At 48.2% G+C, this 15,118-nt stretch overlaps 1 protein-coding gene across 2 annotated transcripts in view; it reads right to left on the reverse strand.

Moving 5' to 3' along the window:
• Nucleotides 1–9,640, reverse strand: part of SCIN (scinderin) — a 57,112-nt gene extending 47,472 nt beyond the window's left edge. The window contains exons 1-2 of one of the 2 annotated variants that reach the window (XM_056856999.1): nt 9,430–9,640; nt 1,306–1,460 (exon numbers count right to left, since the gene is read on the reverse strand). In XM_056856999.1, coding sequence (XP_056712977.1) covers nt 1,306–1,460; nt 9,430–9,622 — 348 coding nt within the window. In that variant the 5' untranslated portion in view covers nt 9,623–9,640. The remainder of the gene's footprint in view (nt 1–1,305; nt 1,461–9,429) is intronic. The other variant, XM_056856998.1, reaches the window with a different exon arrangement.
• Between the last annotated feature and the right edge of the window lie 5,478 nt (nt 9,641–15,118).

The raw sequence follows: 15,118 nt of genomic DNA on the forward strand, positions 1-15,118 counted from the left end.
AGGGCAACCCTACGTAGCTCACATTGCAGTAATCTAATCTGGATGTAACCAGGGCATGCACCACAGTGGCCATATCTTCTCTGTCCAGAAAAGGCCGCAGCTGGCTAACCAGTCAAAGCTGGTAAAAGGCATTCATGAACACACCAGCCACCAACTTAGCCAGCAATAGGCCTGAGTCCAACCTCAAGTTATGGACATGTTCCTTCAAGGGAATGCAACCCCATCCAGAACAGGCTATTAGCAGTGCAACCCTAAGCAGAGTTATGCCCTTCTAAGGCCACTGACCTCAATGGGTTTAGAAGGACATAACCTTCTAGGATGGCACTGTAGGTTTCGTTTGGTAGTTTAACTAATTTTTATCCTACCTCTGTTCTAAGAAGCGTAAGGTTCTTCCCTTTTGCTTCTCAGCAACTCTGAGTTAGCTAAGGCTTAGAAAGTGACTGACCCAAGGTCACCAAGTATGCTGCACAGTGGAGTGAGGATCTCAACCCAAGTCTTGCTAGTCTTATTTTGTCATACTAATCACTACAACACCTTGGGTCTCATGAACTAAAAACCTGAGGCCCCTACAAATAGCAGAAAAGCTTCAGTTTAAATGTCTGGCTTTGCGAGTATCAAAGATTCAAAACGAGATGTTTTTCTTAAAAATGATATTACTTAAAAATTAAGAAACAAATGCCATCTTTTATTGTTAGAAATGAAGAACCTCTTTCATATTCTGTTTTTCATCAGACTTGTACTTACTGAACATTTTCAGAGCCAAAACACCATTAACAATAAATGAGTTCAAGACCTATCAGTATTGTTGACAATCCAATATCAAAATTAGATTGATAGGACCATCTTTAAACTGCTGAGTAGCAGAAGCAAGTCACAAATCCTCTTCCTTGCACACAGACCCTGGAACAATGTTCATAGAGTCAACTCTGCACAAAACAATACCATGCAAACTTACTCCAGTCCAATCTCACCAAAATCAATGGATTTAGACTGCAGTAACTCTGTATAGGATTGAACTGTCAATCAACAACTATTTCAATTCACAATTAAATGTGGTCATGTGTGGTGCAGGCATGTTATGACAAATAGGATAGCCCAGATATGGCTTATTTAATTGGGGAAGAAAAGCGTCACTGCAGCTTCCTCAAGTCTAGGCTAAAACAGCATTAAATTAAAATCTGCCACAGCTTCTGCTATAATGCCATGCTTGTTTTCACCCATCATTCTGATTTTTTGTAATTGCAACTTTTTTTTTTAAGATAACGGTTTTTGTAGAAACATCCCAAGTGCACACTATAACAATACCTTATACTTCATGCCGCCTTTGAAATAGCCAACAAACTGTGTAGACTCATATCCCTGGATTTCTCTGTGCTGTACAGGCTTTCCCCCAAGGTAATCATCCATCTGAACCGTAAAGATTGCTGCTGCTGTACTTTCATCCTGAGTACATTCTTTTCCTAAAACAAGATGGAATGATTCCATTTAGATGAGCAGAACCGTATAGCAGGACAGGGTACTTACTGATTCAGATTCATTTATTAATACAGCAAATGCAATTTAAAAAAAACATTCATATTGGTTACAGAATTAAAACCGGAGAATATACAGTAACTAAAACTATAGGATATATAATTCATAGACAGTTTAAAGAGAAAAAAAAGACCTCGAATTAGTAAAACATTTTCCATTTTAGGTTAAATTACCAAGCCCCAGCTTTGACTGACGGATCTTATATATTGCGGCACAGAATTTTGCTACTTGTTTCACCCTATGTTCTGATCTATCCCATAGGAGCCTCCTCAGTCTCCCTTCCTTGGAGCTATCCTTTATTAGATCAAGGAGAGGGGAAATTAGCCTGCATCAGACTTCCTGGTAGAAAGAGCACCTGAAAAAGACATGCGCAGGAGATTCAACTTCACCTGATTTACAGGGACATCTCCATTCTGATCTTGGTAATCTCTTAAATCTGCCTTCTAGGATTGCCAAGGGCAGGGCAGAACTTCTGGCAAGTGAAAAAGCCCTTCGTTCTTTCTTTGTTTCCAGATATGAAAGATAGTTTGCTGGCTCTGGGGCCAAAAATGCCGGAGAGTTCACAAGCTCATTTTGACGTTCAATGTCAAAAAGCCTCTGCCTGATTAATTGCTTTGCTTGATCAATGTCAAGCTCTAACAGAGAGTGGGAGACTCCTAGGCTTGTGACTCTCAATCTGTTGCCACCATTTAGGTTTAAAATCATCACCAAGGAGCAAAGGCAAAAGGCCTTCAGTTGAGCCTAGCACTTTCAGCCAAAGATAAATGGAGGAAAGACCGATCCTAGCCTCTATAGGGTACGTACTGAGAATCCTCCTGAGGAACCCTGGGAGTTTCAGTTTGGCAAAAGGGCAGAGGAGAAATGATGACATCATCCACATGCATCATCTTTTGAATCCTAGCCCACAGTCAGTGTTTCTGGAAAGCTATTTTGAGATGGGGGGGGGTGGGAATCAGTGGCTTGCCCGCACAACTCCAGCTCAAGCCTACCCTCCAAAGCTGTCATTTCCTCCAGGGAAGATGATCAAAGCAGTCTGGAGATCAGTTGTAATTCCAGGACAACTCCAGGCCCCACCTGTAGATTGGCAACCCAAGTCTCCATACCTGCCAGGTCCCCCCTCTTCTCCAGCGGGAGGCTTTTGGGGCAATGCTGAGTGGATCGTGTGCAGGTGCTGAAGAGCCGCCTTGCGAGAGGCCTTATACCACTCAAACTCCCGGTTTGAGTGGTAAAAAGGGCCGCTTGCGATGCAGCACTTCTGGGTGTAAACACATTGCAAGGGGCCTTTTATCACTCAAACTAGGAGTCTGAGTGGTATAAGGCCTCTCGCGAGGCAGAACTTCCGGTTGTAAACCAGCTGAGGGTCAGTGGGAAACGTACACGCAGCGGCACGTCACTTCCGTTTGTAAACCGGAAGCGTCGTGCCGCTGCGTGTACATTTCCCGCCAACCCTCAGCTGGTCAGCAGGCAGAGGTGTGAATTGCCGGGGGGTTGCCCGCCACCACAGGGCACCTGGCAACCCTACTGAAATAAATCAAGTTTTTCATTTAATTCTCATGTTTCTAAACAGCGAACCATATTAATCGGTTAGTCGAAGGACTAAGCCTTGCTGCAGCATTTTGCACCAGCTGGAGCTTCCTCATAGAATCATAGAGTTGGAAGGGACCACCAGGGTCATTGAGTCCAACCCCCTGCACAATGCAGGAAATTCCAAACTACCTCCCCCACCACACCCCCAGTGACCCATACTTCATGCCCAGATGATTCCTGATCAGTCCCAAGGGCAGCCCTGCATAGAGCTAGTTACAGTAGTCTGTAATTCTTCTTTACCCCAGTTCCACCCCAACTGCAGAAATACTGAAACCCTTTCCCCACAGTCACTACGTGTACACCAAACACACATAAGGGAGAGGAGTAAGGCTATGGCCATTCTACCTGCATCCGGAAGACTGCAAAGTCCTATTCGGGCATTCAAAAATTGTACACACATAGAGGACAGCAAAAAAAGCAGCCTCCGTGGTCACACGGACTGCATATACAATTGTTCACGTACGTAGGACCTTGCTGCAGACATTCAGCTATGCATTGTGTATGTGTGGTGGTGAGGCCTCATGCATACACTACACATAAACAGGAATTACAGAGTGTAAAAACTGTATTTGAATAGGTACTATATACATTGTCAGAGATCCTGCCAGAAGAGTCTCAGATCGTAAGGACAAGCCTATCTAAGCACATACAAATATATTCTGTTTACAGAAGTCTATGGAGCATGTGAAGGGTGAGGGCGGGGCCCACTGCCCCAATCCCATTCTCATTCCCACTGCACATTCCAAATATTCACCGCTAGGTGTGCAAAACAGGACAAAGTAACTAGCAATCCAAAACTTTTGCTCATGGCAGTCAACATTATCACAGTATGTATCGCTGCATAGGATCTGTCTCTTGGTAGTTAACCGCTGGAGAAAACAGTTCATTTCCATAAAATAGAAAGGAAATTCCTTGTTTACCAAAACCAAATATTCCTAACCTGAGAACTGAGTAAATGGCAGGCCTCAACAGTGCATGATCCTCCCGGATATACAGCCAAAGACCAGGCCCCCATACCTATGATTGCCTGCCACTGCCAGACCCCCAGTATCCAGCTCACAATAATAAAATTGTATATATCCTACTGTGTCATATCTACGATGCCTGATCTTGAAGGTAATATTCCCTACATTCTTCATTTATACAGAAAAGCAAACTTTAACACAATGCATTTGATAGAGGGGCGTTGACTCAGTGTGAATTATTCCATTATTCCATACAGCATTCCATTTTAAATGTAGCCAATCTATTTTAAAAGAAGATTTTACAAACCAATTTAGATAAATTCAAGATAAATATATACACCAGACATACACAATTTAGATAAATATATATTTATTTATAGAGAGCAGAAGTGATATAGTGGTTAAGAGCAGAGGACTCTAATCTGGAGAACTGGGTTTGATTCCCCACTCCTCCACATGAAGCCTGCTGGGTGACCTTGGGCCAGTCACAGTTCCCTTAGAACTCTCTCAGCACACACGGAGGCAGGCAATGGCAAACCACCTCCAAACATCTCTTGCCTTGAAAACCCTACAGGGTTACCTTAAGTCAGCTGTGACTTGACGGCAAAATCACTCACGGATTTCTATCCCCCTGGTTGGAAACTGGGGGCCCACATAACACCTCTTAATAGGTGGGATTTGGTCCATGACCTTCGTTGATGCTTTGCCAGATGCTGGCCCCTGCATTGATGCTTTGCCAGAAGCAGGATGTTGCTCAAAAGAACTGGTAGGCCTTGCTCATCTTCCATTATGCTCCATAATGCTTATTCATGGTGTGTTTCAGTGTCCACCACACTGAAACACCGCAACTAACAACATTCATGCAACTGTGCTTGTTTGCTAAAGGAACTAGTAGACAAGCCTTTTCTCCCTATTAAAAGAAAATGAGTTCAGATACTCATGCACAATACTTTGGGTGGTATAAGTAAAGATAAGACAGAGTAGGCAGATCAGTTCATCCCACACACAATAACTATGATGGCCAAGGTACATTATCACACATTTCTGGCTCTGAAAATTTATATGTTGAACTGTAACAACTACCAAAGCCATCCTAAGTGTTACACCCTAGTGCAGGAGTGCGCTGTTAGATTCCTGTTGAATTGAGTGCTGTAACATTCTTGAAATCAACATTCCCATGAGAATGAAATGTTATCAGGCCTAATCTTGATCCCAGAGGATCTAGTGATGCTATCCACAGTTTACAGTTTCGATATAATCTTTTATCACAGCAGAAGTATTATCTTCTGCAGCCGATGCAGTTATCTTCAGCGCCTGTACTGTACTTTGTATTTTGAAGAGATACTGTATCAACAATTTATAAAAATAGTAAAGGCTGAAAATAAACAACAAAAGTCTCGGTTTTACAAATCAATAACTTTGTTGTAACGCCAGGGAAATGGAAAATAGCAGTTAGAACTTCAGCTACGCAATTTCCCTGCAACTCATAAATATGTGGGGTGGAAGCAGAAACCCAAGATGAAAAAAACCACAGCTCTCGGCGCTCTATGCTAAAATAAATCTGCAACAGATCACGGGAGATAAACAACACAAGCCAGTACAGAAGGTGGCGATTCATTAGCAAAATATGTTAACTTCCTAAAGTTGCCAATAGCCTTTAGTGTTTTCAGCACAAATGGGAGTTTCCCACAACTCATACACTCATTACACATTTGTGCATACACCTCAGCACCTGGCATTCAGATGTGCAAGAACATAACAACCCTGCTAGATCAGACTAGTGGTCCATCTAGTCCAGCATCCTGTCTCACACAGTGGGTCAAACAATTCATTGGGGAAGACACTCTGTTTTTAAAAAGAAGCCTTTTTTTAGGCTCCTTGACTTGCAGTGTTAACTACGCAGACATTCTTTTAGACTTGGCAGTGCCTTTCCTAACCTGGGGGAAGCAATGTATCTGGGCTTCAAACACTGTGGTTTCAAAGGGCTTCCAAGCATCCTGTAGGGATCTGACTCTCTTGTGTTTCCTTTTCAGCTTCCTTTTAACTATTCCCCTCATTTTTGTAAAGTTCCTTCTTTTGAAACCACATGTTGCAGTTTTGGACTTCAGGGGTAATTTTTTATTGACAAGAATGCTGAACTTAACAGCATTGGTACAACAACCTCTACACCTCTCATCAGGTCTTGGGCCCTGCTCAGAACCTAGTCCAAGATCACTACCCCTCTTGTTGGCTCTGTGGCCAACTGTTCCAAGTGCAGTCATTTCTACAGCATGACCCGAACACAGGTTTACCCAGTCAACGTGAGGGTAGCTGAAGTCTCCCAGCATCATAACATTATCTGCTTTCGTCACCTCTCTTATTTCCTTCTCCCATTTCAAGATTCCCTCTCCCTGCAAGGGTTTGAAAAGGTGGGTGATAGGACACCCCCAATTTTAAATAACCATTAGGGCCCAGTATTTCCACCCATAGCGTGTCTGTTGGGGAGTTCATTCCCCTAACGTTTTCTACTTATTTGATTCTATGCCTTCTTTGATGTACAACACAACATCTCCCCAACCCATTCCTCCCTGTCCTATAGAGTTTATACCCAAGGATAACTGTATCCTACTGATTTTCCCATTCCATTCCACCATTTTTCTGAGATACTTACGAGGAATAAGCCTATCTAGAAGAAAAGCGAACGCACTGGGTGCTCCCTACTGGGCAATATAGTTTTTGGCTATGCATATTCTGAACTCCAGAGATGTACAGGCACCATGTCTGTAAGTAAGCCCAAGCGCACCACAGCACCTACAACCACCTGACCTGATTTGGACTGAGACTCTGTTTCCTCCCTGAAGAACCAGGGTGAGGTTTTCCCTGCCAGCTAGTGCTCTCATTCACTTCACTGCATCTCGAATAAGCGCTATATCAGAATAACTTCCAATGGTATTGGGGCACAAAAGGTGGGGAGGAATGTGAGCAAGTGGGGTTAAGAACAGCAGTTCTGGCATAACTTTTAGTGATGGCACAGAAGGGCTATCATGCCAGGGCACAAGACGGAAAGTATATGCTGCAGCAACTTTGCTGAGGGTATGGAAATGTTGGTCTGGTCAGCGAATGGGAGATCTGTAAGACCATAGTATAGTGGTTAGAGTGTGCGGTTTGCACTAGGGAGGTCTGGGTTCAAATTCCCACTTAGCCATGAAATCCACTTGGGTGACATTAGGATCGTCAGCCTAACCTTCTTCATGGGGGTTTTGTGAGAACAAATAGGAAAAGTCACACATGCCATCCTGAACTCCCTGGAAGAAATGGTTAGATCAGAAAGATCTCATGAACTTCTGCCTTGGATTCTGTATCCTAGTGAGACTAGGATCTGGGAGACCCAGTTTTAAATGTGCACTCTGCCATGGAAACTTGTTGGATGACACTTTCAGCCCAATCTACCTCACAGGACTGTTGTGAGGATAAAATGGAGGACAGGGGAGTAACATAAGCCACTCTGGGTTCCTGTTGGGGAGAAAGCCAAAGTATTAATGAAGTAAAATAATTTAAAAATAAATATAACAGAAAGGTTAGATTACTATATGCTATAACAACATATGCTGTTAAGTGGTTTTTATAATGGACTGTGCACAGAATGATCCCGAGGGAAACCACATAGGTCTTTTATGCGTAGCTGTTTCACTCGCTGTCACCCCTCCAACGACTTCAGGTTGTTGGTCAGAAAACACCATGCATAATCCAAACATCAGAGGTCACTTCGTTCTCCCCCTGCGTTTCCTCGCGTTTTGAAGGACCTGTTTTATATCAAATTTGAAAACATGGGGAAACGCAGGGGGAGAGCGAAGTGACCTCTGACGGCCAGAAAACAGCATGCATAATCCAAAGAAAGACCCAAAGTCGTCGGAGGGGTGACATAGTGAAACAGTGAAACAGTCACGAGTGAAACAGCCACGCATAAAAGACCATAGTGTTTAACTTTGAAAGGGAAACGCTGATACTTGGCCCTGCAGTCTGACCTAGAAGGAAGTCTTACTCCTGTAAATTTAAGTATTCAGCCTCAAGTTGCTTGGCTCTGTGATGCATGTTCATAAGCATTACCAATGTTCCATAATATTAGATTATTAGCAGAGTCGAGAACAGGCCTGAGGAGATATTACTATTCAAGCTCAATACCCGTGTCTTTCCAAAGGGGGTGAGGCCAAAGGTGGATGGAGTTATACTAAGAGAAAGAGTGCGGTCCTGCAAGCCCATGTACAGCAACACCACCAACAAATTTCTTCTATTTACAAAACAGGTTGAGGAAGGAGTTTGGAGTGGTTTCATCGTCAGAAACCAACCCAGCAGCTCATTTCTGCCCCGACCGCAAGGAAGCTACATGCCTCTCTCCTTGCCGTTAGGGCTCTATCTTGATGCATCTGATAAGCCCCTGGGAGGGGAAAGGATTAAGTAAGTGAACAACACCGACTGGGTCATAATAATACTGCCAGCACTTTCTAGTGACCAACCCCAAATTTGCAGCGGCAGCATTCAGACCCAAGCACGTTCCAGTACCGAAAAGTGGTGCGAGTTCATAACCTGATCCTTGGAAAGAATCTGGTCTGCCTTTCAAGGACTTGAAGGACTGTCATGTAGAGGACGGTGCCGAGTTGTTTTCTGTTGCCCCAGGTCGGACCAGAACCAACGGGTTAAAATTAAATCAAAAGAGCTTCCATCTAGACATTAGGAAGACTTTTCTAACAGTCAGAGCGGTTCCTCAGTGGAACAGGCTTCCTCGGGAGGTGGTTAGCTCTCCTTCCGTGGAGGTTTTTAGGACGAGGTTAGATGGCCATCTGTAAGCAGTGCTGATTCTATGAACTTAGGCAGATGATGAGAGGGAGGGCATCTTGGGCATCTTCTGGGCATGGAGTAGGGGGTTACTGGGGGTTTGGCGGGGGAGTTAGTTGTGAATTTCCTGAATTGTGCAGGGGGTTGGACTAGATGACCCTGGTGGTCCCTTCCAACTCTGGCCATTTATGCACCGGAAGCTTTGCCTCGGATTTGCCGCTCTCCAGAGGCACCTTTCCCCCATCCGAATTCTCGAAACTCAACCACCAGCCCCCATGCAGGGTTTTGAGAATCCGGATGGGGGAAAGGCGCATCTGGAGAGCGGCAAATCCAAGGCAAAACCTCTCGTGCATCAATGGCCCACGATTGCACGATTCCCTCCGATCCCCCGGACGGGGTTCCCCACGCTTTGCTTTTCTCCCGATTCGCTTGACCAGCGCGACCCAAAAAAGCAGACGGGGGGCGCTGGGAAACTCCCAGCTCGCGCCTGGGCTGCCCGGACGCCCGCCGAGCCCCGCGTCCCCCTCCTTACCAAGCCAATAGTGCAGAGTGTAGAAAGTGGCGTTGCTCCTCTTGACGGTGTGCAGCACCAAGTAGGCGTCCCCCACGTAGAAGTTGCCGTGCAGAGGCGCGGGCACCGGCGCCAGCTCCAGCGCCTCGATGCGCCAGATCTGCAAGCCGGCCGCCTGCCCGGCGCGGGCGAACTCCGGGTGGCGCAGCTCCATCGGGGCTCCTGCGCCAGCCGCCCCCAACAAGGCGGGGGGAAAAAAGTCTGGGAAAGGATCCGGCCCAATGGAGGAAAGCAAAAAAGATGCCCGGCTGATCCCGCCCCAGCAAGCCCTGAGCTGTAGCTGGGAAGAAGCGCGTTGCGAAGGCGGAGACCGTTTTTATACTGCGGGCTGCGCTCCCCTCGAAGCGGGGCGAGGCTTCCCCGGGCCGGACCGGGCTTCCTCGCCTGCCCCCGCTGGGGAAAGCCCTGCCACGCCCAAGCGCACCTACAGCCCGCAGGGAGGAGGCGCGTTGCAAAGCGCGGGGGGGGGGGGGGCAGGCCGGCCGTCCGGCCGTCGGGGCTGCTCAAAGGCCCTTTGTCCCGGGGCACAGGGGGGCTTTTCAAGCCGCCCTCCCAGCCGGAAACCTCTCCTCTCCACCGCAGCCCCGCTGGCTGGCTGGCTGGCTGGCAGGGGCGGCTCGTTGGCAGAAACGTCCAGCCGACGCCTTTCTGGAACAAGAAGGCGCTGTCGTTGAGATGGGATGGGGGGGTTTACGTATAAGTCTAACAAGTTATAGCTTAGGGCCCCACTTTCCCCCAAAAAAATTACAGGGGGGGAAAACTGGATGTACGTTTCCAAAATATAAGATGAAAAAACAAAATAAAACCTACATACAGCAACAGTGTTTTGTGTTGCGTAGGCTCCTCTGATGTAAGTAATGGGCCCGAATTGTATTTCAGTTCAATGATTACTTTGATAAAATACATATTTTGTTATGTGCAAATGGCTTTAGATACCTATTAGGCCCATAAATTACCATATAGCATAGATTCAACACACAAAAACGGCGACAATTTGTTGTTGACAAAGGACAGCTGGACATATAAAGGGCCCCCTAACCTTCAATAGCTTAGGGCCTCATCAAACCTAAATCCAGCCCTGGGGGAGAGGTGTCAAGTCACAGCTGCCTTATGGCAAGAGATGTTGGGAGGTGGTTCGCCATTGTCTCTGGTATTCCTTGGCGTTCTTCCATCCAAATACTAGCCAGGGTCTGGGCTGAGCATGTGTGACTGGCAGGGTTGCCAACCTCCAGGTACTCAACAAACAAAATTACCTATGCTGATTGTAACGTAGTTGTAGGAAAAGCAGCACGAAGGCTTGCAATTGATGTAAATGCACTGTTTCAAAAATGGGTAAATATAATTTTTGAAACAGTGCATTTACATCAATTGTGAGCCTTCGTGCTGCTTTTCCTACAACCTCCAGGTACTAGCTGGAGAGCTGCTGTTTCAACTGATGGGGAGGGGCCGTGGCTCAATGGTAGAGCCTCTGCTTGGTATGCGGAAGGTCCCAGGTTCAATCCCCGACCTCTCCAGTTAAAGGGACTAGGCAAGGAGGTGATGGGAAAGACCTCCGCCTGAGACCCTGGAGAGCCGCTGCTGGTCGTAGTAGACCATACTGACTGATGAACCAAGGGTCTGATTCAGTGGAAGGCAGCTTCATGTGTTCACGTGATCTCCAGCCGATAGAAATCAGTTCACCTGGAGAAAATGGCCGCTTTGGCAGTTGGACTCTATGGCATTGAAGTCTCTCCCCAAGCCCCGCCTTCCTCAGGCTCTGCCCCCAAAACCTCCCGCCGGTGGCAAAGAAGGACCTGGCGAGCCTAGTGCCTGGCCCAAGTTCAGCCAGCAAGTTTCCTTGGCACAAGTGGGGATTTGAACCTGGGTTTCCCAGGTCCTAGTCCAATACCTTAACTCAGGGGTGTCAAACATAATGGCCGTGGGCTGGATCCAGCATCCTGAGAGCTCTTGTCCGCTGGCAAGCCAGCTGAGGCAGCTACCCGCCCCCCCAGTCCCAATGTGGGCTGGCAAGGCCCGGCCCAACCAAGTGACATTTATGTCATATCCAGCCCTCACAACAAATGAGTTTGAGACCCCTGCCTTAACCACTTCACCACACTGGCTCTTGTTACTCTTGAAAAAGTTGTTGAGATAATTCTTTTTAAAATGGCCTTGAAGTCACTGCCAAGCTTGTCCCAAGTTATAATAAAAAAGAACATCTCCAAGCACAAAGTGCTATCCTCAGAGATTTGGGGGCAGCCACGGGGCTTCTACATGTAGGTCTGAAATGGTAAAACTCCTTTTGTCAAGTCATTAGTCAATAAGGGTTGCCAGGTCCCTCTTCGCAACTGTTGGGAGGGTTTGGGGGTGGAGCCTGAGGAGGGTGGGGTTTGGGGGAGGGGAGGGACTTCAGTGCCATAGAGTCCATATTGCCAAAGCAGCCATTTTCTCCAGGTGAACTGATCTCTCTTGGCTGGAGATCAGTTGTAATAGCAGATCTCCAGCTAGTACCTGGAGGCTGGCAACCCTATTAGTCAAGACAAACTCAGACTTATGCCAGAGGAAGTTAACTTTAAAAAAAAAAGCCTTGCTGGATGGTACTGAAAGTATCTCTCCTGCAATACCAGGGGCTGCTGCTTTAGACAGACAACATCAATGGCTCTCAAAACTCTTCATGGTGATGGCTGTTGGAAGTGCTTTGAAAACACTGATAATTAATAAAGCCCTCCCTCGGCCCTCTTACTCATATTGGTGCCTCACAGGGTCAGTAGTAATGTTTTTGGGGAAATAGCCTCCCCCCACCCTCTGTAGGCTTCAAGGCCTACATTTTGCAGCCAGTTATTTACTCACTCTGGGAGTAGAGGTTCCACACCCAGGGTGATGTCTTCTTGGCTATGTGCCCCCCCCCCCAAGTAGTAAAGTAGCAAATGTTCAATACATAATAGGGATGATGTTATTCAGAGTTCCTTCACCATTTCCCCAGAAGACCTTACTAGCACCACTGGTGCTGCTGCTCTTTTAGGTGTGAGGGGCAGGTTGCTGGCAGAGGGCCAAAGTAAACACAATGGGAACAAATTCCTGCATGTGTCTGTCCCATTCACATTTAATGCAGGGGGCGGAGGGAACTTGGGGGAGTCTTATTTTCTACAACACATGAAGCGCATGAATGAAAAAATATAAGGCAGGGGTCCTCAAACTACGGGCCGAGGGCCGGATCCGGCCCGTCAGGGTCCTGAACCCAGCCCCCTCCTCCCTCTGGAGCCGCCGCTGTGCCCGTCCCTTCCCCAAACTGGCGGCCGTTCGCCATATAAAGCGTCGTGGCAGCAGCAGAGCGGCGACACCTGCGCCGACCCAGGAGCTGCCGCCGCCTCTGCGCCTTCCCCACCGTGGCTGCCCTGAAGAGCCGCCGCAGCCTTCCTTTCCCCAGGCACGCGCGCGGCTCGGGGATGGGAGGCGCCGCCTCAGACTGCAATGTGCCCCTCGCCGCCGCTGCTCCTTCTGCCGCAGCAGCCGCCGCAGCCCTGAAGGAGCCATGCTGGGCTGGAAGAAGAACATCCCCGTCTGCCTGCAAGCCGAGTGAGGCAAGCGGACGAGCGAGAGCTGGGGCCCCTGCGCGGGGGGTTTGGGTGGCGGCGCCTCCGGGGAGGGGAGGGCTGAGAGACCCCCGTCTCCCACCGGCCTCCTCCCGCGCCCTTCCCCCTTCCCCTCAGGCGCTCTTTGCCAAGCAGGGGGCCAGCCCAGCCCGCCTCCTGCTCCAGGAGGCAGGAAAGGAGGGCACGCGGTGGCGGCGGGGGGGGGGGTCTCTCAGCCCAGCGAAGGGGGGAGTGTCGGCCATGGAGAAGCACCTGGGGGGGGCGCACGTCCTCCTGCCACAAGTTAACTTTTCTTTGCCTGGGCGCCTGGCTGCCTTCCCGTTGGGGGGGGGGGGCTGGTGGCCCCCAACAGTGTTTGAGGGACAGTGAACTGGCCCCTTGTTTAAAAAGTTTGAGGACCCCTGATATAAGGTCCACTTCTTTAGTCCTTTACATCATTAGCGGGTTAGGAAAAACAGATACGTCACTTCTGGCAACCAACATGGCCTTTTGTTTTCAGATAAAATGACATTAATGGAGAGCAAAAAGTTTGGGACTCATGTTTCTTGCTCCAATCTTCAGCACCTGATCAATACATGCTATGTCGAATCTATATAGGTAAAATAATGTGCTTGTATGCTTTTAAAAGAAGACTGGGTAACCTGATCTTAACCTACCTTCCATGGTAAAGTCAGTTTACACAAGGGGTGGGGAACCTCCGGCCCACGGGCTGGATCCGGCCTGCGAGATCATTTTGTCCGGCCCCCGGCCCGCCTGCCGAGGCTGGGAGCTCCACGGCCCACCTGCCGAGGCCAGGGGGCTCCATGGAGCTAGCTGTCGCTAGCCAGGCCCTCAGCACTTCGGGCTTCACTGGGAAGCCAGAGCGCCTGCGCACAAAGCTGAAGGTCCCCGCTAGCCCTCCCCCTGCTCCATTCCCCCGGCCTGCCTGCTGCCGTGGGAGGGCCCCCTCAGCCCTCTCCGTGCTCCATTCCCCCGGCCTGCGCGCTGCCGTGGGAGGGTCCCCGCCAGCCCTCCCCGTGCTCCATTCCCCCGGCCTGCGCGCTGCCGCGCTGCCACCGGAGGGTCCCCCCCCAGCCCTCCCCGTGTATGTGTGTGTGTGTGTGTGTGTGTGTGTGAGATCCCCGGGCTGCTGGTGAGTGCGTGTGGGGGGGAAAGCCTCCCATCCTCTCTTTCCTTCCCTTCTTCCCTTCCTTCCTTCCCTTCCTCCCTTCCCGTCTTACTTTCCTTCCTTCCTTTCTTCCTCCCTTCCCTTCCCTCTTTCTTCCTCCCTTCCCTTCCCTTCCCTTCCCTTCCCTCTTTCTTCCTTTCCTTTCCTTCCCTTCCTTTCTTCCTTTCTTTCTTCCTTTCTTTCTTTCTTTCTTTCTTTCTTTCTTTCTTTCTTTCTTTTTTTCTTTCTTTCTTTCTTTCTTGCAAATCTCCAGGTGGTGGCTGGAGATCTTGCAACCCTAGCCTCTTTCTCCCCCTCCCCCACACTGGGAGATCTATGCCTGGTATGGCCCCCGAACACTGTTATAAATGTGAAAATGGCCCTTGGCAGGAAAAAGGTTCCCCACCCCTGGTTTACACGAAGAAAGAATCTAAAACTTCAGGGGGTGCTCCTTTTGAAACAAAGGGGTGTGCCTTCATGTAAAATCATGGCCAAGCAGCTATTAAAGTCATAAATCAGTGGCAGCAAGTGGAAGATGCAAATGTGGTCATGCTATCTGCACAAGAGCATAAATGTAGCCATGTTTCTTCTGTTATTATTGAAATAGAGGGTCAAAAATGTACGTTTGATTTGAATTTGTCAATAGCTTCTACATGTACATAATTGCATGTGTAGTCATACTTTTGGAATGTGCAGCTGCTGTTTTGCATGGAGAACTTTTCAATTAATTCATGAAAGCGATATGTGGATTGACTCTATAAAGGCCTTCAGTTTGCAAGGCCTGAGCAAGGCTGTTAACGATAGGACACTTCGGAGGACATTAATTCATAGGGTCACCATGAGTGTGAAGCGACTTGACAGCACTTAACACACACACACACACACGTATGTGGATTCTGCACATACTGGGTATGCAGCCTTGGCCAGGCAG

Source organism: Euleptes europaea, chromosome 11, assembly GCF_029931775.1.
Source record: "Euleptes europaea isolate rEulEur1 chromosome 11, rEulEur1.hap1, whole genome shotgun sequence".
Classification (NCBI taxonomy): Eukaryota; Metazoa; Chordata; class Lepidosauria; order Squamata; family Sphaerodactylidae; genus Euleptes; species Euleptes europaea.